At 37.5% G+C, this 24,669-nt stretch overlaps 1 protein-coding gene across 3 annotated transcripts; it reads left to right on the top strand.

Annotated features, from left to right (window-relative positions):
* Positions 1–72: 72 nt before the first annotated feature.
* On the top strand, positions 73–24,559 carry RRH (retinal pigment epithelium-derived rhodopsin homolog). 3 transcript variants are annotated; one of them, XM_089911582.1, is made up of 7 exons: positions 73–9,734; positions 14,752–14,942; positions 16,470–16,569; positions 17,109–17,262; positions 18,188–18,356; positions 22,380–22,558; positions 23,861–24,559. In XM_089911582.1, the coding sequence occupies exons 1-7, from the start codon at positions 9,629–9,631 to the stop codon at positions 23,973–23,975; spliced, it is 1,014 nt and encodes a 337-aa protein (XP_089767708.1). In that variant the 5' UTR covers positions 73–9,628; the 3' UTR covers positions 23,976–24,559. The 3 variants fall into 3 exon arrangements, with proteins under 3 accessions (XP_089767708.1, XP_022422838.2, XP_089767707.1); XM_022567130.2 differs by lacking the exon at positions 23,861–24,559 and having other exon boundaries at positions 73–7,536; positions 9,559–9,734; positions 21,526–22,489; XM_089911581.1 differs by lacking the exon at positions 23,861–24,559 and having other exon boundaries at positions 21,526–22,489.
* The last annotated feature ends 110 nt before the right edge of the window (positions 24,560–24,669 follow it).

Below are 24,669 nucleotides of genomic sequence, written 5' to 3'. Positions count from 1 at the left end.
TTTATTAAACCAGAGCTATTTTTGAGTTAAAAGGGACAACCCAGTAGATTTAAGATAGAAAAAAAGGTGTTTGCATATATAACTGATCTTTTAAAAAAATAGGCTAGTAGAGCAGTACTTCAACATTCTCTATAAATTAACACTCCCTTTCAAAATGTTTGCCTTTGTATATGAGAACATCAACACACTTTATTGTATTTTCCCTTTTGTGTGTTAGTACATAAATCAAACTTAGTAAGGCAGCTTCTCTAGTTGTAATTAGTAATTGATTAGAAAATTTTAGTATTGGTTATGAATCTGTTAAAGATGGAACAGCTCGGTTCAAGTTGAGAACTAGAAGTTGATGACATTCCTTAAGAAATGTTTAATTTTTCTCATTCAACATAGATGGAATGTTGAAAGTTTTACTGAATGTTTTTGTTTTCCTTTTTTTAAGGGACTCAAGGTTTAAGATGTTACTGACCATAAATAAATATTTGATTGCCTGCTACACGTTCAGATTCCTGGGTAGGGACATTACAAATGAAATTGGTTTTGGTCCTCACTGCTATTGTAGTATCAAGACGTAACCATGATAGCAAGTTAGAATACTGTGATATAGGATAATTTTCCCTGCCACTGATTTTCCCCCCTCACATGTGTCCATTCTCAGAAGGGATGGGGTTGCCATATCTTTTAAGTTTTCTAGCATGTTTTACCTAATACTGCCTAAATCAGTATTTTGGGTTTTACGTAACTTTTTTGATTAATGGAATTGCAGCAGGATGAATAAATATGTAAGCCATAAGTATATATGATGAACAAATATGCTGAAAATTTTTCACAGGAAGAAGCGGTTATGCTTTTACAACTTGGGAAAGGAGACTGTTTGATTTAGAATACTTGGGTTGAAACTTTCAGTGACAGTTAGGGCCAGGGCTTTTACTCTTGGTCTGTAAAAGACATAGAAAGCAATTATTTGTCCTTGGTATTGTCCCAAGGACAAATAATAGTGCAAATTCCTACGCTTTTTTTAACATTTAAAAAGTCTAAACTGGCTGATGGTCAGTAGACAAATCACTTGAGATCTCACCTTTTACCTTAGGTATATCTTTTGGTCATTAGCTATCTTTAAACTCTATTTTTCTCTTTTCTTCCTTATAGTAGTTCTTCCTGGGTTTCCTTTGGGGCATTTAGTGGTTCTTTTTGGCAACACCGCATGGCATGTGGGATCTTAGTTCCCTGACCAGGGATTGAACCCATGTCCCCTGGACCGCCAGGGAAGTTCCCAGGGTATTTGGTTTTGAATTGAGTTCATATGTTTAGGGAGCCTAACATTAATGCATTTGGTACTGTGGTATCACTGAGCTCCACTGTAAAAGATACTTTGATGATTATTCACATGTTAAATCTTTTGAGTTGTTAACCAAATAACATTCTGACTGCTTGCATCATGCTAAAATGTACTTGTTACCATAGCACTGAAAAGATTTAGTGGAATACAAGCAATATTTCCTGGCATTCCTGAAAATTTGGGAGGAGTTATGATAGGAGGACTGACTTTAAGCCAGTTAAAGTTTATGAAATTGAAGAATCATGAGCTGTGTAAATTTGACATGCTTATATTTCTTAGTATTCTAAGCCTCATCCCAATATACCTTTTCCATGTCACTCGTGAAGGAAGCATTAAAAAGTACGTTGAATGCATCTACCACACTCATAATCTGTAAAACTTGTAGCTACAGCAAATAGCTGGCCATTTTTGGAATTATTTTTTCTTCAGTTCTTTTTTTTTTGAATTTCTGAATTTTATTCATTTTTTATACAGCAGGTTCTTATTAGTTATCTATTTTATACATATTAGTGTATATATGTCAATCCCAATCTCCCAATTCATCCCATCACCCCCACCCCCACTGCTGCTTTCCCCCCTTGGTGTCCATATGTTTTTTCTCTACATCTGTGTCTCTATTTCTGCCCTGCAAACCGGTTGATCTGTACCATTTTTCTAGCTTCCACATATATGCGTTAATATACGATATTTATTTTTCTGACTTCACTCTGTATGACAGTCTCTAGATCCATCCACATCTTTACAAATGACCCAATTTTTTTCCTTTTTATGGCTGAGTAATATTCCATTGTTTATAGGTACCAAATCTTCTTTATCCATTCGTCTGTCGATGGGCATTTAGGTTGCTTCCATGACCTGGCTATTGTAAATAGTGCTGCAGTGAACATTGGGGTGCATGTGTCTTTTTGAATTATGGTTTTCTCTGGGTATATGTCCAGTAGTGGGATTGCTGGGTCATATGGTAATTATATTTTTAATTTTTTAAGGAACCTCCATACTGTTCTCATAGTGGCTGTATCATTTTACATTCCCACCAACAGTGCGAGAGGGGGGTTCCCTTTTCTCCACTCCTCTCCAGCATTTGTTGTCTGTGATTTTCTAATGATGCCCATTCTAACTGGTGTGAGGTGATACCTCGTTGTAGTTTTGATTTGCATTTCTCTAATAATTAGTGATGTTGAGCAGCTTTTCATGTGCTTCTTGGCCATCTGTATGTCTTCTTTGGAGAAATGTCTGTTTAGGTCTTCTGTCCATTTTTGGATTGGGTTGTTTGTTTCTTTAATATTGAGCTGCATGAGCTGTTTATATATTTTGGAGATTAATCCTTTAATGTCCGTTGATTTGTTTGCAAATATTTTCTCCCATTCTGTGGGTTGTCTTTTCGTCTTGCTTGTAGTTTCCTTTGCTTTGCAAAAGCCTTTAAGTTTCATTAGGTGCCATTTGTTTATTTTTGTTTTTATTTCCATTACTCTAGGAGGTGGATCAAAAAAGATATTGCTGTGATTTATGTCAAAGAGTGTTCTTCCTATGTTTTCCTCTAAGAGTTTTATAGTGGCTGGTCTTATATTTAAGTCCCTAATCCATTTTGAGTTTATTTTTGTGTATGGTGTTAGGGAGTGTTCTAATTTCATTCTTTTACACATAGCTGTCCAGTTTTCCCAGCACCACTTATTGAAGAGACTGTCTTTTCTGCATTGTATATCCTTGCCTCCTTTGTCATAGATTAGTTGACCATAGGTATGTGGGTTTATCTCAGGTTCCTGTCCTGTTCTGTTGATCTATATTTCTGTTTTTGTGCCGGTACCATATTGTCTTTTTTTTTTTTTTAACATCTTTATTGGGGTATAATTGCTTTACAGTGGTGTGTTAGTTTCTGCTTTATAACAAGGTGAATCTGTTAAACATATACATATGTTCCCATATCTCTTCCCTACCATATTGTCTTGATTACTGTAGCTTTGTAATACAGTCTGAAGTCAGGGACTCTGATTCCTCCAGCTCCGTTTTTTTCCCTCAGGACTGCTTTGGCTATTTGGGGTCTTGTGGGTCTCCATACAAATTTTAAGATTTTTTTGTTCTAGCTCTGTAAAAAAAAAATGCTGTTGGTAATTTGATAGGGATTGCATTGAATCTGTAGATTGCTTTGGGTAGTATAGTCATCTTCACAGTATTGATTCTTCCAATCCAAGAACATGGTATATCTCTCCATCTGTTGGTATCATCTTTAATTTCTTTCATCAGTGTCTTACAGTTTTCTGCCTAGAGGTCTTTTGTCTCCCTAGGTAGGTTTATTCCTAGGTATTTTATTCTTTTTGTTGCAGTGGTAAATGGGAGTGTTTCCATAATTTCTCTCTCAGATTTTTCATCATTAGTGTATAGGAATGCAAGAGATTTCTGTGCATTAATTTTGTATCTTGCAACTTTACCAGATTCATTGATTAGCTCTAGTAGTTTTCTGGTGGAACCTTTAGGATTCTCCATGTATAGTATCATGTCATCTGCAAACAGTGACAGTTTCACTTCTTCTTTTCCAATTTGTATTTCTTTTATTTCTTTTTCTTCTCTGATTGCCATGGCTAGGACTTCCAAAACTATGTTGAACAATAGTGGTGAGAGTAGACATCCTTGTCTTGTTCCTGATCTTAGAGGAAATGCTTTCAGTTTTTCACCACTGAGAATGATGTTTGCTGTGGGTTTGTTGTATATGGCTTTTATTATGTTGAGGTAGGTTCCCTCTATGCCCACTATCTGGAGAGTTTTTATCATAAATGGGTGTTGAATTTTGTCAAAAGCTTTTTCTGTATCTATTGAGATGATCATATGGTTTTTCTTCAATTTGTTAATATGGTGTATAATTGATGCACCATATTGATTTGCATACATTGAAGAATCCTTGCATCCGTGGGGTAAATCCCACTTGATCATGGTGTATGATCCTTTTTTTTTTTTTTTTTTTGCAGTATGTGGGCCTCTCAGTGTTGTGGCCTCTCCCATTGCGGAGCACAGGCTCTGGATGCGCAGGCTCGGCAGCCATGGCTCACGGGCCCTGCCGCTCCACGGCATGTGGGATCTTCCTGGACCAGGGCACGAACCTGTGTCCCCTGCATCGGCAGGCGGACTCTCAACCACTGCACCACCAGGGAAGCCTGTATGATCCTTTTAATGTGTTGTTGGATTCTGTTTGCTTGTATTTTGTTGAGGATTTTTGCATCTATATTCATCAGTGATAATTGGTCTGTAATATTCCTTTTTAGTAGTATCTTTGTCTGGTTTTGGTATCGAGATGGTGGCCTCATAGAATGAGTTTGGGAGTGTTCTGTCCTCTGCGATTTTTTGGAAGAGTTTGAGAAGGATGGGTGTTAGCTCTTCTCTAAATGTTTGATAGAATTTGCCTGTGAAGCCATCTGGTCCTGGACTTTTGTTTGTTGGAAGATTTTAAATCACAGTTTCAATTTCAGTGCTTGTTACTGGTTTGTTCATATTTTCTACTTCTTCCTGGTTCAGTCTTGGAAGGTTATACCTTTCTAAGAATTTGTCCATTTCTTCCAGATTGTCCATTTTATTGGCATAGAGTTGCTTGTAGTAGTCTCTTAGGATGCTTTGTATTTCTGCAGTGTCTGTTGTAACTTCTTCTTTTCCATTTCTAATTTTATTGATTTGAGTCCTGTGCCTCTTTTTCTTGATGAGTCTGACTAATGGTTTATCAGTTTTGTTTATCTTCTCAAAGAACCAGCTTTTAGTTTTATTGATCTTTGCTATTGTTTTCTTTGTTTCTATTTCATTTATTTCTGCTCTGATCTTTATGATTTCTTTCCTTCTAACTTTGGGTTTTGTTTGTTCTTCTTTCTCTAGTTCCTTTAGTCATAAGGTTAGATTGTTTATTTGAGATTTTTCTTGTTTCTTGGGGTAAGCTTGTATTGCTGTAAACTTCCCTCTTAGAACGGCTTTTGCTGCATCCCATAGGTTTTGGATCGTCGTGTTTTCGTTGTAATCTGTGTCTAGGTGTTTTTTGATTTCCTCTTTGATTTCTTTAGTGATCTCTTGGTTATTTAGTGGCGTATTGTTTAGCCTCCACGTGTTTGTGTTTTTTACGTTTTTTTCCCCTGTTATTGATTTCTAATCTCATAGTGTTGTGGTTGGAAAAGATACTTGATATGATTTCTGTTTTCTTAAATTTACCAAGGCTTGATTTGTGACCCTAGCTGTGATCTCTCCTGGAGAATGTTCCGTGTGCACTTGAGAAGAAAGTGTAATCTGTTTTTGGATGGAATGTCCTATAAATATCAATTAAATCTATCTGGTCTATTGTGTCATTTAAAGCTTCTGTTTCCGTATTTATTTTCATTTTGGATGATTTGTCTGTTGGTGTAAGTGAGGTGTTAAAGTCCCCCACTATTATTGTGTTACTGTCAATTTCCTCTTTTAGAGCTGTTAGCAGTTGCCTTATGTATTGAGGTGCTCCTGTGTTGGGTGCATATATATTTATAATTGTTATATGTTCTTCTTGGATTGATCCCTTGATCATTATGCAGTGGCCTTCCTTGTCTCTTGTAACATTCTTTATTTTAAAGTCTATTTTATCTGATATGAGTATTGCTACTGCAGCTTTCTTTTGATTTCCATTTGCATGGAGTATCTTTTTCCATTGCCTCACTTTCAGTCTGTATGTGTCTTTAGGTCTGAAGTGGGTCTCTTGAAGACAGCATATATATGGGTCTTGTTTTTGTATCCATTCAGCAAGCCTGTCTTTTGGTTGGAGCATTTAATCCATTCACGTTTAAGGTAATTATCAATATGTATGTTCCTATTACCATTTTTTTAATTGTTATGGGTTTGTTTTTGTAGGTCCTTTTCTTGTGTTTCCCACTTAGAGAAGTTCCTTTAGCATTTGTTTTAGAGCTGGTTTGGTGGTGCTGAATTCTCTTAGCTTTTGCTTGTCTGTAAAACTTTTGATTTCTCTGTTGAATCTGAATGAGATCCTTGCTGGGTAGAGTAATCTTGGTTGTAGGTTCTTCCCTTTCATCACTTTAAATATATCATGCCACTCCCTTCTGGCTTATAGAGTTTCTGCTGAGAAATCAGCTGTTAACCTTATGGGAGTTCCCTTGTATGTTATTTGTCATTTTTACCATGTTGCTTTCAGTAGTTTTTCTTTGTGTTTAGTTTTTGTCAATTTGATTACTATGTGTCTTGGTGTGTTTCTCCTTGTGTTTATCCTGTATGGGACTCTCTGCACTTCCTGGACTTGGGTGGCTATTTCCTCTCCTATGTTAGGGAATATTTCAACTATAATCTCTTCAAATATTTTCTCGGGTCCTTTCTCTCTCTCTTCTTTTTCTGGGACCCCTATAATGCGAATGTTGTTGTGGTTAACCTTGTCCCAGAGATCTCTTAGGCTGTCTTCATTTCTTCTCATTCTTTTTTCTTTATTCTGTTCTGTGGCAGTGAATTCCACCATTCTGTCTTCCAGGTCACTTATCTGTTCTTTTTTTACTCAGTTATTCTGCTATTGATTCCTTCTAGTGTATTTTTCATTTTAGTTATTGTATTGTTCATCTTTGTTTGTTCTTTAATTCTTCTAGGTGTTTGTTCTTTAATTCTTCTAGGTCTTTGTTAAACATTTCTTCCATCTTCTTGATCTTTGCCTCCATTCTTTTTCCGAGGTCCTGGATCATCTTCACTATCATTATTCTGAATTCTTTTTCTGGAAGGTTGCCTATCTCCATTTAGTTGTTTTTCTGGGGCTTTATCTTGTTCCTTTATCTGGTACAAATTCCTCTGCCTTTTCATTTTGTCTGTCTTTCTGTGAATGTGGTTTTCCTTCCATAGGCTGCAGAATTGTAGTTCTTCTTGCTTCTGCTCTCTGCCCTCTGGTGGATGAGGCTACCTAAGAGGCTTGTGCAAGCTTCCTGATGGTAGGGATTGGTGGTGGGTAGAGCTGGGTGTTGCTCTGGTGTGCAGAGCTCAGGAAAACTTTAATCTGCTCCTCTGCTGATGAGTGGGGCTGGGTTCCCTCCCTGTTGGTTGTTTGGCCTGAGACGACCCAGCACTGGAACCTACCCTGCTCTTTGGTGGGGCTAATGGCAGACTCTGGGAGGGCTTACGCCAAGGAGTACTTCCAGAACTTCAGCTGCCAGTGTCCTTGTCCCCACGGTGAGCCACAGCCACCCCCGCCTCTTCAGGAGACCCTCCAACACTAGCAGGTAGGTCTGGTTCAGTCTCCCCTGGGGTCACTGCTCCTTTCCCTGGGTCCCGATGTGCACACTGTTTTGTGTGTGCCCTTCCAAGAGTGGAGTCTCTGTTTCCCCCAGTCCTGTCAAAGTCCTGCAATCAAATCCCACTAGCCTTCAAAGCATGATTCTCTTGGAATTTCTCCTCCCGTTGCCGGACCCCCAGGTTGGGAAGCCTCACGTGGGGCTCTGAACCTTCACTCCAGTGGGTGGACTTCTGTGGTATAAGTGTTCCCCAGTTTGTGAGTCACCCACCCAGCAGTTATGGGATTTGATTTGATTGTGATTGTGCCCCTTGTACCATCTCACTTTGGCTTCTCCTTTGTATCTGGGGTATCTTTTTTGATGAGTTCCAGTGTCTTCCTGTCAATGATCGTTCAGCAGTTAGTTGTGATTCCAGTGCTCTCACAAGAGGGTGTGAGCGCACATCCTTCTACTCCACCATCTTGAACCAATCTCTCCTCTTCAGTTCTTATAAATAGAAAAAATTATTTCTGGAAAGTTTAAATGGGTGCTAAAACTAACTAAGCATAATCCATTACAGAAAAGGAAGGGAGGATGAACCAAAGTAGACTAAAAAAATTTTGAGTGAATGGTGAATGCAAAAAAAAAAAAAAGACTTAAAACCTAACAACCCATAGATTTTTAACAGGGAGAGGTCATCTTAGGTACTATGTTCATTGCTTTAGGGTCATTTGAAAATATTTTGACATTGGAATACTAAAGAGATTCACTTTCCTAGTATAGATACACTTACAAATATTTCATTACATTTATAAAAATTTGAGTACTAGTAGCTATGGGATCTGGGACAGATCGACCAACCTGATTTCAACTTCTTCAGTTTATATATGTGTATAACTGAGAATTGAGGCAAAAGGATTATCCAGCCCCTTCTTGCTGTGCCATTCTAAGATTTATAAAATTAAATTAAGTGGGTAAATATAGCCCTCTAGTGGTTCTGTTACATGCTTACACTGTTAACTTTGGTGCATCTAGCATTTCTGTAAAGTTACTGATTTTTAGAAATTCAGTATTGAGAAGAATCAGATTTTTATAATATTACATGGCATAAAGAATATGAGGAAAAAAGGTATAGGCATATATTATTCTAACAATAAATGTTCATATTAGATTGTCACCCACTTATGTTACCCACTTTTGGAGTTATAACAATATAATCCAGAATATTAGAAGTGCCCAGTACTTTACAAGATGAATTATTGAGTCTAGATACTTTGCTGGTGCATGCTATGATTATTACCAGATTAACTACTTGTGCATATCAAAGTGTAGGGTAAATGAACTGAGGTGAATTGTGAAGTAGATCATGCTATATTCATGCTTTACTGACCTGGAATTTATGGTATGGCTTTCGGGGAAAACAAATTACAGAATGATTTTATATATACATAGCTCCCCATTTTTTGAAAAGAATGAAAAAAAAAGTGGAAGAAACCTCAAACAGTTGTATAAGTATATGTTTCTATAAGCAAAGAAAAGCAGAATATACACCGAACAATATTATTACCATTAGGGAAGTAAAATTTGGAAGGATGGGGGAGATTACTTCTTTACTTATCTCTAATGATTTAAATTGTTATGGAAAAAACAAAAGAATTGAAATGGAAAACTTGAAAGGGTCAAACAGAAAACAGGGACCTTAATCTGAATAGTTTTAGAGGAGTAAGTCTGGCTCTTAATTTTGAAACTGATTTCCAGCAGAAATCAGTTAGGCCAGGTCCTGATCTGATTTTCTGAGTTTGTTTATTGTTTAAATGGGATGTGTGCACTTGATAATCTCCTTGGATATAAAGCTGATGCCCTAATTGGTTAAAATGTGTGTTGCTTGTTATTTCTGTTTATTTTGCTAATAAGCTTTTCCCTTGTTCTGGGAATTAGCCCAATTAAATTTGTTAAGGGAGGGCCTCTATGAAAAGGCCCTTCTTTGAGGTCTTTAAGTGGAAATGATTGGTTCTGAAAATTCTTCTCTAGGTGGCTTTTGAAACATTTCATAGATATTGAAGGCCCATTATGAAGGCTATCTTGATATCTTCCCTCCAAGATGCTAAGGAATAATTTAGGCAACAGTTCAGACTCTAAGAATGAAGACGGCTCGACCTTTTCACAGACTGAACACAATATTGTTGCAGCTTACTTGATTACGGCAGGTATGGATGTTTATTCCATTAACAGTTATTTTGTTTTTGAATAAGTGAAGAAAAGCAGAGGTTTTCAGCATAAGGTAGTAGAAAAAGCATGGGTTCAGAGTTAATGTTTCAAGTTCTATATTGTTGGCCAGCCTTGAGAAGTCACTTATCCTTTCTCAGTTGGGGTGCTCATGTGATAAATAAGGATGATAATACTTGCTCTACTTCCTGGCTGTAAAGATCAAAAAGAGAATGTAGGTGAAAGAATAAATGGAAACATTGTTGATGGTGGTTAATATAACAAGTTATTTTGAATTTTGATAGGCAGTGAGAGCTGTGAAATGGGGCTGAGAAAAGTTTTTTATAAAATGAGTAATTATCCATATGTTTGGTTATTACATTGTCAAATTAAGTTTTTATTGGGGAATAGTGTGCACCATGGCAAAGATGTATTTTTATAGCATTTACTATTCTCATACATACTTTCTGTAGTTTTGTCCTTGGCGGTGGAATCTAGTTAAGATCGAAAGATCCTGGAAAGAAAATTAAAGTCGTAAAAAGAGAGAGCAGAGTGTATTGTCACTGAGGACAGAGTTTGTAAATTGAGCTCATTTTCGAATGCTGTATTGGAAAACTGAGCTTTGGTTTTCATTTTTTAGTATCTTTGTAACAGTGAGCAAGTTTTTTGTTCTTCCATTTTCATATCTGTAAAATGGGGATAAGAATAAGCTACTGTCACAATTGTTTTGAAGAGTAAAATTAAATAATGCACAAATATACCTAAATGATATATACAGTATATGTTGGACAAATGTTTCTTTCTCCCCACATACACACACTCATTGATGCATATATTGGATTAAGATAAAGACGTTGGCTGAAAAAAAAGGATGAGGAAATTGACAATAGAAGTTCTCTGATTACCTTTTATATGTATAGGTTGAATTGTGGTATTAATTTTATGCTTAGCAGTCACTTCATTTTCAACTTTATGCTTAGTAAAATGAGTTTTAGAAGTAACTCTATTTTTTTTGGATTGACTTATGAAAATTTTCAAATATATTCAAAAGTAGAGTAAAAACATAACAAATCCTACTGTACCCAGTTTATTCTTTATAATTGCTTAGTTTCCCCATAATTCAGAGTATTACTTCTGTGATAGAAAATGTGGTTCCTCAGCTAACTTTTTCATTTGAATACCTCTGTATGATAAGCATTGGATAAGTTTTCTTTTTGATTTTTTGTTTTTTGATGTTGCAACAGAAAGGAGAAAACAATATGCTACTTAAAGAGATAAGCTCCTTATCACAATTACATAGAAGTACTTTGTATACAAACTTTTGGTTTAGTTAGTTTTTGGTAGATGACCAAGAAAAGCTATCTTTTTTGATCTGGTTACAAAAGAAGCATGCAAAGAAATTTTCCTGTTAAGAAAATATTGCTGGTTCTTACCCCTGTAACAGTAACAGTAATAGTAATAGTAATCTTACTATGACGACAATGATGACTTCTACTAGAATTACTATTACTACTGCTACTACTACTCCAACCACCACCACCACCACTACTACTACTGCTACCACTACTAATGTTATTATTGGAATACTTGGTATATACCAAGCGCTGTTCTAAATATTTACATGTACAGAATAATTCATCCTTAATGCTAATTCAGTAAGCAAATTTTATTTTCCCTGTTTACAGATAAAGAGTTTAAATAACTTTCCCAACACACACATCTACTAAGTAGCTATGCCAGGATTTGAACTCAGGTATTTCGACTCTAGAACCCTCAGGTATAACCACAAGGATCAGTTTTATCAATACTATGAGTACGTGTTGTTTGTTTGTGTTTTTAGTAGATGAACTGAAGGGAGCATATCTAACTTCTTTATGCTTTTGTTCAAACGTTTATTGTTCTTTGGGCCCCCCAATCTTTCCCTTTAACAAAACTCACTTAAATGTCCAAATCGAAACCAAAACCGTAAGGAAAAGAATTTAGTCAAAGCATTTATTTCATTTGTTACTTTTACCAAGAGCCTATTTAGATTTTTCATTTTAAATTTAATTTTTAGTTTAATATTTCTCTCAGATTGTAGCTCTTACAAACGTTACCAACTTGAGCACTCTCCCTTTCTCCAGTTAATGCTGGGGAGGAAGAGGGCATGGCAAATTAAGGATCTGAAATAGATTCATTACGGGTGACTTGTAGGATGAAGCGTGAGAGACACTAGGCTGAGAGGATGGCTGTGTACCAGCTAATGAAAGACCTAAGCCGTAAAGGCGATAGGGGAATCACTGAATGTCATGATCCAATTTGTATTTTAGAAATGTGCTGTAGTGGTAGCTAAGAGACCAGGCAGGTGGCCCCTGTGTGATTAAGATTTAAAAGACTTCTGAGGAGGAAGTAGTAGCATTGGAGATAGACACATTCAAGAGCTAGAAGTTAGAATTGATGGTTGGATGTGGAGACTGGGGGAGAAGGTGAGGGAGCATCAAAGATGACATCTAGGTTTCTCTTTTGGGCCACTGGATAGATGGTGAAGCTATTCATCAAGATGGGAGCACATCTGGGGAAGAACATGTTTGGGTCAAGAGAGAAAATCTCTGGGTTCCGTTTGAGAGAAGTCCCGTAAAAAGCTGCGCACATGAGTTTGAATTTTATGAGATTGATCTGGAAAGTAACAGCATATAGCCTTGGATCTGTGTGAAATCACTGAGTGTATATTGAATGTGAAAAGAAAGAAGGTCCAGGACAGAAACTTGGACAATGCATATATTTAATAAGGTAGAGATGAAGAAAGAAAGGCCAGGAAGTAGATTAAGAAGGATCTGCCAAAGAGATTGGAGGAGAGCCACAGAAGCCAAGGGGAAATTAACTGAACATAGACCTAACTACTAAATGATCTATTGTCTACTCATTAGAAAACACCTACAGATAGGAAATAAAGCAGAGTGCTTGAGATAGCTGCAGAGAAAATAGAAAAAGGGCTAAATTGTTTACCTCATTCTCCCTGTTATATCTAAAACCGCCCCCAAAGCATAATTACTTTATTCTGGTTGCATATTTGGTAGGCAACAATTTACTGCACTGTGTTTTTATCTGACTTAAAAATCATCAAATCTGTAACTAGCCCAGAAAGACTCTTCAATTCACTAAAATTTTTGGAGCTACAATACTAGATGCAAAAATATTGAGCCAGAGAATCATCAAATTTGATATCATTGTGCCTTAATTATGCTTGCAGGAATAATAGACCTTAAGCAATATGAGTTTTAGTTGTCTGTTTATTAAATAAATCTATATATCATATATACAACATAGAAATGATTAGAAGCCTAAAATCTACACAGGAAGACTAGGCATATATGAATTAAATAATATAGCATCACATAAGATAAAGTATAATATAAACAAGTACTTTGAGAATTTAGAGAAGAGAGGATACTATGCAGAGGACAAGTCTTTGGGGCAGAATTGGCCTTGAACAGAGTTTTGAAGGGTAGCATTTGGAAAGGTAGAGGAAAGGAGTAGCGTGTTCCAAGTGGGAGAAATGAAAGTCGAAATTTACCACAAGCCTGGTGCATTTGATAAATAATTAGATGGAGGGCTTGTTTGACAAGTGTGAAAATTTGCTTAGAGAGGGTAAAAACAGATTGAGGCAAAGAGCCTGGAATACCAGGCTGGGACATGTGGACTTTATCACGCAGACGTTGGGGTGTGTTGAAGGTTTTGAGAAGAGCCTTGGTTAATTCTGTGTTGTAGAAAGTTTATTCTGCCAGCAGCATGCAGGAGGAAAGAACAGGAATCCGGAAGATTAGTATAACAGGATTTTGAATGGAAGTTTTGACCAAGGTGCCAAGATATAATAGAAGTTCTTCCTACATTTGGGTGTTGGGTGCTTGGAAACCTTCCCTCTCTCTGGCAATAGCTGGAGCTGATCACTAGAGTTCTGTTCATGATGGTGAACACCACTCTATGCTTTTTGTTCTTTACCCCTCCTTTTCCCCCTAGGAATCTGGTAATAGCTCTAGCCTCTCTCAGCTGTTAGGACCTAATATGGCCCACATCTGGCTTATGGGAAATGTGTGCATCCTTTGTTGCATGTAGGGAGTGTTAAACAGGCTGACATGCACATCCAGTCCACTCAACAATATTTCTTGTTGTAAATGAAAACACTGGCATTCAGACTAAGAAGTTCAGTCATCAGTCTACCTGAATCCCCAATTCTGGGGCACTGACAACATTGAGTTTCTGGACCTGCAGGTCTAGGAGTCAGATCCCAGGCTGTGGAGACTTGACTAGGGTGATATGGCCTGTGAGGCTTCTCAGTGGACCTGAAAGCCAGTCCGACTTCCTCTCTGGATAGCCAAACCTTGCAGTGTGCATTCTTCTATAGGTGTGTGTGTGTGTGTGTGTGTGTGTGTATGTGTAATGAAGAATTTAGATTTGAACATGTTGAGTTTCAAGTGATATTGAAACAGTCATATGATCTTACATACTGTAGATGCTTAATAAATGTTTAATGGCAATGAATTGTATGAAAAGGGATGCGGGACTGGAGCATATTTCAGGGATGGAAAGTGACAGAAGCACTGTTAGGATAGAATGATAGCTGAGGCTTGAGAAACTATAGAGAAAGGAGAGCCTCAGGCTTCAGGAAGGAGGATGAGAAAATTAAGCTGCCAAAGGAGATTGTATGATCATATGTATATTCTAAAAATCAGTGGTGGTGGTATCATGACGTGCAAGGGGATAACATCAAGGACAGAGTGATCAATAGTGATGACATTAACACCAGTCTTTGGTGCTGGTTTATGCAATTGGTAGATTCTTTGTGCTTTAATTTTTATATTTCTGTTTTACAAAAGGGCTGTGAAGATACTACAACTAGCTTGAAGAATAGCTGAAGCTCTTCCAATAAACGAACCAAAATGGATTTGCTATATTTTTGAAGGAGCTTAAATATTTAATTTGATTCTACTTTTACACATTCAGATTAAACAAAATGTGTGATTTTTTTGTTTATGTTCACAGGTATGATGAGTGTTCTCAGCACCATAATAGTTCTCGGCGTCTTCATTAAGTACAAGGAGCTTCGGACACCCACAAATGCAATTATCATTAACTTGGCTGTTACTGATATAGGGGTCAGTAGCACTGGCTACCCCATGTCCGCTGCTTCAGATCTGCATGGAAGTTGGAAGTTTGGATATGCAGGATGTCAGGTATTGGAGATCTTTAGAATCAAAGCAAAATAAAGTAGATTAAGAAAATGTACATTTAAATGTCTTTAAAAAATCCCAAGGGTTTCAATCCAATAAGATTATGTAGGATAATAGATATGGTGCTCTTAATAAAAATGGCTTCAGGAGTGACTGGGAAATATATTCTTTAATGAGAGAAATGAAATCAGTCGCCATCATTATATTTTCAAAATTTCCCCAACTCAAAGGAAAAAACTAAACTAACAAAAAATTAGCAGTCAACTAGAGAAGAAAAGTGAACATTTGCATATTCAAATAAAAACTTGCATATTGCAAATTCAAAAAGAAATACTCTGCTTTCATTTGAAACAATAAAATAATGACTGTGTCATAATATCTAAGTAATGTAGTTAAACTACATGTTGCTGATTTTTTTCTATGGAAAGTTCTCCAAGAGAATTGCTGGTGAATATATCTACGATGATTTTTACTGACAAGAAAATAAATTAATATTAATTTGCATTAATGACTTTTGGCCTAATTTTTAAAAACAGTTAGCTATTTTAAGCTCTAAAACTATAGAGAATAAAATGAAAAGAGTAGAGAGTAGGGAATACCCATGTGTGCACCAACCAGTTTTGTCAAACCTTAATGTTTTGCAATATGTGCTTCAGGTTGTTTGGGGTTTTTTAAATTTTTTTCTTTTTTTCTTTGGCTGCCCCGTGTGGCTTGGCTTGTGGGATCTTAGTTCCCCGACCAGGGATGGAACCCAGGCCCCATCAGTGAAAGCACCGAGTCCTAACCACTGGACTACCAGAGAATTCCCTGTTTCCAATTTTTTTAAACCACAAACAAGGCTTCAATAAATTGTTCTCATACATGTCTTTTTCTGCAATGTGTGAGAGTTTAGATACATTACTAGGAAAGGAATGGTTTGGTTGTAGATAATGTTTATCTTCAGTTTTATCAGATGTGGACAAATTTCTCTCCAAAATGGTTGTGCCAGTTGCTAGAACTTCTGTTACTCCACATTTTCTCCAACACTTGGGGTTGTCAGACTTTGGAATTTGTAGCATTTTGATGGATATAAAATAGTATCTTATAATTAGCATTTCTTTCAAGATTTAATGTGATTGTACATCTTATGTCATAAACATGCAGGTTTCCTCTTGTGTTAATAGCCCATTTTTCTGTTTGTCTTTTCCCCCCGTTGAATTGTCTGTCTTCTGAATAGCAGTCTTTTGTTGGTTATATGCATTGCACTTAATTTATGGTTTGTTTTTGCACTCCACAGAGTATGTATAGAAGTTTTACTTTAAGCCTTAACATTTCTTAAAAAGTTTATTTTAATTAATGAAGTCTCAAAACATTTTCTGTAAATGCCTTTATTAAACCACTTATAATTTGACAATAGATGATATATTTTAAAATTAGTAAAATAAAAAACTCTCAGTGTATTTAAAATATATTTTAGCAATGGGATAAAAGTGTAAATGTCTCTTGGGAGGATGTGTAGAATGGTGGAATCTTTCCAATTTTAATCTTCAGATTTATGCTGGATTGCATATCTTTTTTGGAATGGCAAGTATTGGATTGCTCACAGTTGTGGCTGTGGATCGATACCTGACCATCTGCTGTCCTGATGCAGGTACAGCACTTTTCTCAGCTTTCTCAATGAACCCATTTTTGCCTAAGTACTGCTCGATACACATTCACTTCAAAATGTAAATGTATGGCTTGCAGCATGGTCAGTCATATTTCTCTGATAATCCTTGACTGAAAGTTTCAGTGATTTTCTATTATACCTAGAATAAAACCCAAATTTCATAACACAGCCTCCAAGGTCCCATGCATTCTGGCCCCTGGCTACCTTTCCAGTGTGGTCTGGGGTCCTCTCACTTTGGGGTACTAGCCAAACCCTTTCCCACTTTGGGGTCTTTGTAAATGCTATTTCCCTAGTGTTTCTCCATTTCTATCCTCTGACTGATCGTTTTATCATTCAGGTTTCAGCTTAAATGTCATTTTTTTTTTTCAGAATGTGAATTCATGTAGATAGGCTTTGTGTGAACTAAAGTGCTCTGTGAAGAATCTATTTGATGACAACTTTGAATAATCAGTTAAAACAAAATGAAGATATGAATCACATCATTGGGAAATGACTTTGATGTTCCATATGTTTGTTAATAGGAAGAAGAATGACCACCAACACTTACATCAGCATGATTCTGGGGGCCTGGTTCAATGGCCTCTTTTGGGCTTTGATGCCTATTGTTGGGTGGGCTAGTTATGCCCCAGATCCTACTGGGGCCACCTGTACCATAAACTGGCGGAAAAATGATGTGTAAGAGACATGTTTACACTTTATAATCAAATGCTTCTAGTGTAGACATTTTCTCACCATTTCAAATTTAAGGTCAGATCAAATGTTTCTCATGCAGAGATGACAAAGATCTTCCTTGGTATAGATGATATGATTACAGCAGAGATGAATTGAGAAAAGTGAATTATGCTTATTTTCAAGGAAAGGCCATCCAGCTCCCCTTGTCCCCTGCTCTGTTTCTTCCTCTATCTTCTGGCAGCAAAGGCAAAACAGAGAATCCTTCCAATATCCGCACCTTAGAGGTAGGACCTGACGGGGAAAAGGAGTGTTAGTGGAGCTAGACAGTGTGCAGATCTGGCAAAAGTCCAGGCTTTCTTTTCTAGATGATCTGGTGATAAAGCATCTCCTGAGAATTATGCAGCAAAAGCACAGTCACTGCAAGGATTTGCTTGCTCATCAGTGATGCTTTCCTATATTTTCCAGGGAAAAGGGGGTAATTTAGTTTATTAAAGGAAATGAAAGATTATGAAGAAAAGCAAATAGAAAATTTCTAACTCTCAAACTAAATCTAAAACTTTTTAGATTTAGTGCAAGGTCAAAAAATAAATATTTTAGGCTTTACAGGCAAGACTGTCTCCATTGCAACTATTCAACTCTGCCTGTGATAGCAGCCCTAGACTGTATGTGATGAATGTGGTTCCAATAAAATTTTATTTACAAAGACAGGCGACAGGCTGGATTTGGCCCACAGGTCATAGTTTGCCAACCCCTAGTCCAAATGAACTCAAAGTCAAATGCACTTCCTAAGCTATTTAATAATATAATGACTGCTGGACAGTGCCAGTATTATTTCTGATAATTATCCTGTTTCCCTTACTCTATTTAGTATATTAAATGAGTAGTGATTTAATGTCATGATTTAATTATTTCCTTTTCTTACTTTCAGATCTTTTGTTTCTTACACCATGATGGTTGTTGCGATAAATTTTATTGTGCCCTTGATAATGATGTTTTACTGCTATTACCATGTCACTCGATCCATTAAACATCATGCTACTAGTAACTGCACTGAGTATCTCAACAGAGATTGGTCAGATCAGGTAGATGTAACAAAGGTAAGACATTAAAATCCTTAAAAAGGTTTTGTAATCAAGCTTTTACATGGACATGGTTCCTTGGCCCCTGCAGTCACCTCTCCCCAACTCCCGGTTCTTACTCTCTGGCTCTTTTTTCTGGTGTTGGCCTCCGTATTTCTAAATGATGTGCTTATCTGCTGTTTTGGGTAATTTTTTTATTTTTTAAATAAATTTATTTATTTTTGGCTGCATTGGGTCTTTGTTGCTGCACGTGGGCTTTCTCTAGTTGTGGCGAGCAGGGGCTACTCTTCATTGCATTGCACGGGCTCCTTATTGCAGTGGCTTCTCTTGTTGCGAGGCATGAGCTCTAGGCGTGCGGGCTCAGTAGTTGCGGCGCACGGGCTTAGTTGCTCCACGGCATGTGGGATCTTCCCAGACCAGGGCTCGAACCCGTGTCCCCTGCATTGGCAGATGGATTCTTAACCACTGCGCCACCAGGGGAGCCCTGTTTTAGGTATTTTTCTTTCCTGTTACTTCTTGATTTCCTACTATAGACAAAGAAAATTTTTCTTATACCACCAACCATTCCTACTCCTCCCCACCAGCGTTTATCTCTCATCTTATCAGTAAAATGTTAATATTTGGTTAGATGAAGAGCCAATTTTACATTATTGTGATTATCTAAATTTTATTTATTGAAAATCTCTGTAAGACTCTGATTTATATTTCTTTTTTTATACAACTTTTTCCCCTTTGGAGTTAACAATTCATTCCTTTTCTCTTTCTCTTCCTCCGTTCATCTCTCTCCCCTTCTCTTCTCTCCCTCTCTCTCTCTCTCTGTAGCTTTGTTTGCTGACTCTTCTGTGTACCTGTCATTAATTCATCTCTAAACTCTCCACCAGAAGCTTCAGTCTCCTCTTAGTATTTTCAGATACATCAGAGACTAGGTCGACTTTATCCTTTTCTTGGCGCTACCCTCCTGACACCCGCCAGATCTCTTGCCCTAGTCTACACTGGCTGTTCTTTAGGATGACTACCTAGGAAGCCAGCATCCCCACATCTCCTTTGTCACCAGCTGGGAATGCCTTTGGCCTATCTCATAGGTCAGATCACTCGTTTTCTGAATTGTATGTCTTCCCTTTTTTTTTTGGTTAACTCCTTCACATTTGGTGTAACACATTCTCTAATAGAGTCTTGAGAAGGTCACAAGGAAGTCAAATGTTTAAGATTTTGCATATCTGAAAATGTCTTAATTCTACGATTATGTTTGACCTATTGTTTGCTTGGTACGGAATTCTAGTGGAAAATTCTAGTAGAAAATTCTAGTAGAAAAATGACTTTCAAAGAATTTTGAAGACATTACTCTATGTAGTCTCTCGGCTTCAGGTGTCACTATTGAGAAGGCTGACAGCATTCCAGTGATCTGCGTTCTCTCTGGAAGCTTGTGATTTTCTCTGTGTCTCCAGTTTTCTGAAATGTCACGCCGATATGCCTTGGTGTGGCTCTTTATTCACCCACGTGCTGGGTACTGGGTGAATGCTTTCTATGTCAAGACTCAGGTCTTCCCTTCTGGGAGTTTCCTTGTGTTATTTCTCTGGTGAGTTTCACCTCCCATTTTGTTTTCTCTGTTCTCTTTTTCTGGAACTCTTTTTATTTGAGTATTTAATCTCCTGGATTTGTCTTTTAATTTTCTTAAATATTCTCTCCTGCATTATTTCTGTTTTTTGTTTTGTTTTTATTTATTTATTTTTGGCTGTGTTGGGTCTTCATTGCAGAGCGAGGGCTTTCTCTAGTTGCGGTGAGCAGGGGTTACTCTTTGTTGTGGTGTGCGGGCTTCTCAATGCAGTGGCTTCTCTTGTTGCGGAGCATGGGCTCTAGGTGTGCGGGCTTCAGTAGTTGTGGCGCACGGGCTTAGTTGCTCTGCGGTATGTGGGATCTTCCCGGAGCAGGGCTTGAACCCATGTCCCGTGCATTGGCAGGCAGATTCTTAACCACTGCACCACCAGGGAAGTCCCCTGTTTGTTTTTGTTTCTACTTTCTTCTTTTAAAAAAATTTTTTTTGATGTGGACCATTTTTGAAGTCTTTATTGAATTTGTTACAATATTCCTTCTGTTTTATGTTTTGGTTTTTTGGCCGGGAGGCCTGTGGGATCTTAGCTCACCAAATAGCGATCGAACCCACACCCCCTGCATTAGAAGGCGAAGTCTTAACCACTGGACCGCCAGGGAAGTCCCTGTTTCTACTTTCTGAGAGATTTCCTCAACCATGTACAGGACTGGGATTGGGTGAGGAGAGTGCGACTCAAGCCTGGGGTGCAAAATTTAAGCAGGCACCAAAAAGCTCAGTAATCAAAAAATCAAGTAGTTAGTGCAGTATTTTAAAAAATCAAAATGTATGTAGAAAATCCACATTGAACAAAATATAAAATATTAAATAAAGACAGGATCTGACCCTGCACTTCAGTTCACCTTATTTACCTGACCCTTACCCTGGCTGACCATACATTTCAACCTTCCTGTTGCATTTTTAAAATTCCGCTTCCACTTTTATAGATGAGATGGAAGCATTATTTTATACCCTGTACTTCTTTTTGATAGTGTCCTCTTCTTGTTTAATGCATGTGTATCTTCTCTCATTTCTGTGATGATATTGTGTATGTATTTACATTTTCCTTCTGTTCATCACATATTTTTTTTTCCCCCGAGTTCCTGCACTGTTTTGGTCTCTGCCTGTCAGTTTGTGTGTTTCCTCAATGTCTGGTGATCAGTGACTGTCCCTGCATATTTAAGAGTGATGCGCTAAAAAGTTGATTGTGAGCTCTCGCTGTGCTCTTTCACTGGGATATGTCTTTGGAGAGGGGGGTTTCTAATGATCTGTACCTCTGGGTATTTTCTTCTGGGCTGGTCAGTTTCCAAGGCGAGAAGATTCTTTCGCCTTTCTGGGTAGGAGGTACAAGTCTGTGTACCCACATTCTCATGGCTCAGTGCAGGGAAGGGACAGCGTGCAGCCCCCCTCTTTTCAGGACAGCACGCCAGCTCTCAGCTGAGCCCAGTGTCCCCCAGTCTCAAGTTTCCCTGCTTTACCCTCTCTTACACTGACCCTTGGGGTTCTTCTGGGGAGAGGGGGCTGTTTCCTAGCTGAACAGAGAGGGGATTCAGAAGTCTAACTGCTTCTTTTTGCAGATTTTAATGAGTTTTTGTGTTTTAGGTTCCAAGTGCAGCCCCACATTCAGAACTGTCATCTCCAATTCCTGAGGCTTTCTGTAGTTCTGTGGAGTGGATTCATCTGTACCTGATTTTCCCTCATTCCTGGCTCTTTAAAATTAAAAAAAATTTTTTAAAAAATCATTCTCAGGTCTGATAAGTAATATGCCACTTGTCTAATGGTTATTCAGTTTTAACTTTTACAAAGCGGTCTAATCTGTGGTTCTCAGACCTTATGCGTTTATGTCTTTTTAAACCTTTTCTATCGTTTTAGTGGGCAATCAGGAGGGAGCAATGTAATTATAATTTTTCATTCAAACAAAATATAATGGTGGCTCCTTTACAAAATTATCTGCACTGTACGTATTATATGTGATTTATTATATACCAAGCTCGAATGGCCTGTATGAGAATTCACTGAGCTCAATAGAGGACTTTTTTTTTTTCACATTGAGTTTAGAAAGTTAGAAAGTTGTTTTTTAGATTAGCAGATGAGCGTGAGGAAGAGAAAGCGCAACACCAGCAGCCCCTATAGCACAGTTACTCCAAGTGGGCCAGGAGTGGGTCCTTCTGCCTGTCATCCAGGCCAGCTTTTGTATTCTCCCCGGCTCACCAAAAGAAAGCGGGCATTCTTTACATTCGTGCACCAGTCTGTCCATTTCACAAGCTCTTGTTATCATAGATGACCTCAAGCACAGTAGCAAAGTATGAGGGGAAAAATTCAGTTTTTCCTCTGTGTCTTCAACAACATACATTTATTCAAGTTCCAATCCAGATAATTTTTCATGCAGTTTAAGATATATTAATTATTTTGATATTTTAGATATTGGGTTTGGCGAATATTGATTTCTTTTACAGATGTCTGTGATAATGATACTCATGTTTCTGGTGGCGTGGTCCCCTTATTCCATCGTGTGCTTATGGGCTTCTTTTGGTGACCCAAAGAAGATTCCTCCCTCAGTGGCCATCCTAGCTCCACTGTTTGCAAAATCTTCTACATTCTACAATCCCTGTATTTATGTGATTGCTAATAAAAAGTAAGTTATGTCTAAAATGCTTCTCAACTAAAAAAAGCATATACAGAAAGAATGTTAAAAAGTCAATGGATAATTTTCTAAAACTTTTGGGGAGGTAAGTGACAGAAACTCACTTCAGATGAATGTAAAAGTTATTTGGTTCATGCAACCTGAGAAGCATTTAGGACCTTAAATGTCTAGGGCTCCAGTTCTGTGACAGGCTCTTCCCACACAGAGGCGAGATAATCACAGGTAACTCAAGACCCAAGTTCCACAAGCTAAGCATTCCCAAATGTGAATTTCGTCTCACATGGCTTTCTGGCAGAAGTGGCCCTGGATGGTCAATGGTGAGCTCAGCTGGGATCACATGGTTACCCCGTTTAAAATACGTGGAATTGGTTTTGCAAAGAAGAGAGTAGTTCTGTTACTGGAAAATGGACAAAGCAAGGCCAGTTGGACTCCCTAAGTGGGTAGCATAGTTGTATATTTACTAGGAGGAAGACATATCATTCAAACGCAAGGAAAAATTCAGTGCTAACATAAAGGGCTTCAGGAGTGTGTAGTCACTCAGAATAGTTGAGAATCTTCCCCTTCCCCCTTTGTTGAGCCTCTGAGCAAGGATTTCTTTCCTGCCTCGTCAGTGAAGCTTACACTACTTCATTTCCTGTTACTGCTTAAAGATGTAACAGTAGATGAACCAATCTACAGTAGATTGGGATGAACCAATCTACTGTGCTTAAATATTTGACCAGAAAAATCTCAGTAGAGGTGAAGTAATTTGATCCTGGAATGCCAATGCTGCTTCTATTACACTTATTTATTTATGCACATGTTAGGAAAGCAACTTTAGCCACAGATATATGAAGAAACATAAAAACTTTTAAGAAGCAGACTGCATAAGAAGCATAAAGAACACATTTTAAATTCAGAGTCTCTTGGTAGTTCTTTAGGAAAGGTCAGGCATTCTCAAGCTCCTCTTAATTTAGACTGGCCTTTGCTCAGAAGAACAAATGCATGAAATACACATCCTTAGTTCAAGTAAATAATTCCTTGCAAATGACGTTAGATGCACCCTCTTAGACATAATTAGTGGTTTTTATTAAGTGTCTTCAATGTTAATAGTCAGTGGTGCACAAGTGGTCTTTAACTGTGTCATACGCTTGATACATTGACCAAGGGGCTCAACAGCAGATGTTAAAGCTGGAAGCAGAAATTTATCTGGAGATGCCAGTTGGTAGTAGTGGCATCTTAGCCATGTTTGAGAGTACTCTAAAAGTGCCAGGTCCTCATGGGTAATGCCAGATTTTCCCTTTTTTATTGTAGGTTCCGGAGGGCAATGCTTGCCATGTTCAAATGTCAGACTCACCAAGCAATGCCCGTGGAGAGTATCTTACCAATGGATGTACCCCAAAACCCACTGACTTCTGGAAAAGTCTGAAATAAGAGGAAAGCACACATTATCAAAACATTTGCTTTACTTTTTTTTTTCAATGATTTAATTTCACTTAAAATCTGAGCCCATTTCAATCAAATGCAGACATAGAGGATTGTCCTAATAGACTGTAGATTTCTCACGTGTAGTTTATATGTTCTTCTGCTGGTGCACTGGCCACTGTAGGGAATGTTTCATTGTTTCCTTATATGTAAACTTATTGCTTATCTCCTTTGGTGAATAGAAGCACATGAGATTAAGGCCTCTTCTCTTTCTCCCTATCATGGCATGTATTACGCTGTACCTGGTATCTTGCCTGGTCTCCCCATTAGATCAGAAGCAACTGCTATTTTAATGTTAGAATAAATTAATAGTAATAATAAGTATAGTCTTTAATAAATAATTACTGAAATGAGTTGTTGGATGTTCCCAGCTAGAATGGAAAACGTTTTTAGCACTTCACAATTTAAAAAATTTAATGCAATTATTTATTAACAGTCTACTTAATAAAAATGATCAAATGAATATTAAGCACTATTGCTTTTAAATCACATCAGTCAATGCACATATATATTTTATATAGCAGTTTATAATCTGTGCATACTATTATGTGTTCTGCATTTTTAATTACTATTTTCATGTGTATGTATTTCCATATATTTGGCACTAGAATTAAGTTTAATCAGAGTGAGGGTTTTTG

Source organism: Delphinapterus leucas, chromosome 5 (assembly GCF_059928025.1).
Source record: "Delphinapterus leucas isolate spDelLeu-1000000601 "Yukka" chromosome 5, BTC_Dleu_Yukka2, whole genome shotgun sequence".
NCBI classification, from domain to species: Eukaryota; Metazoa; Chordata; class Mammalia; order Artiodactyla; family Monodontidae; genus Delphinapterus; species Delphinapterus leucas.
Note: the sequence above shows the minus strand (reverse complement) of the source record. Positions and strands in the feature narration are given on the sequence as shown.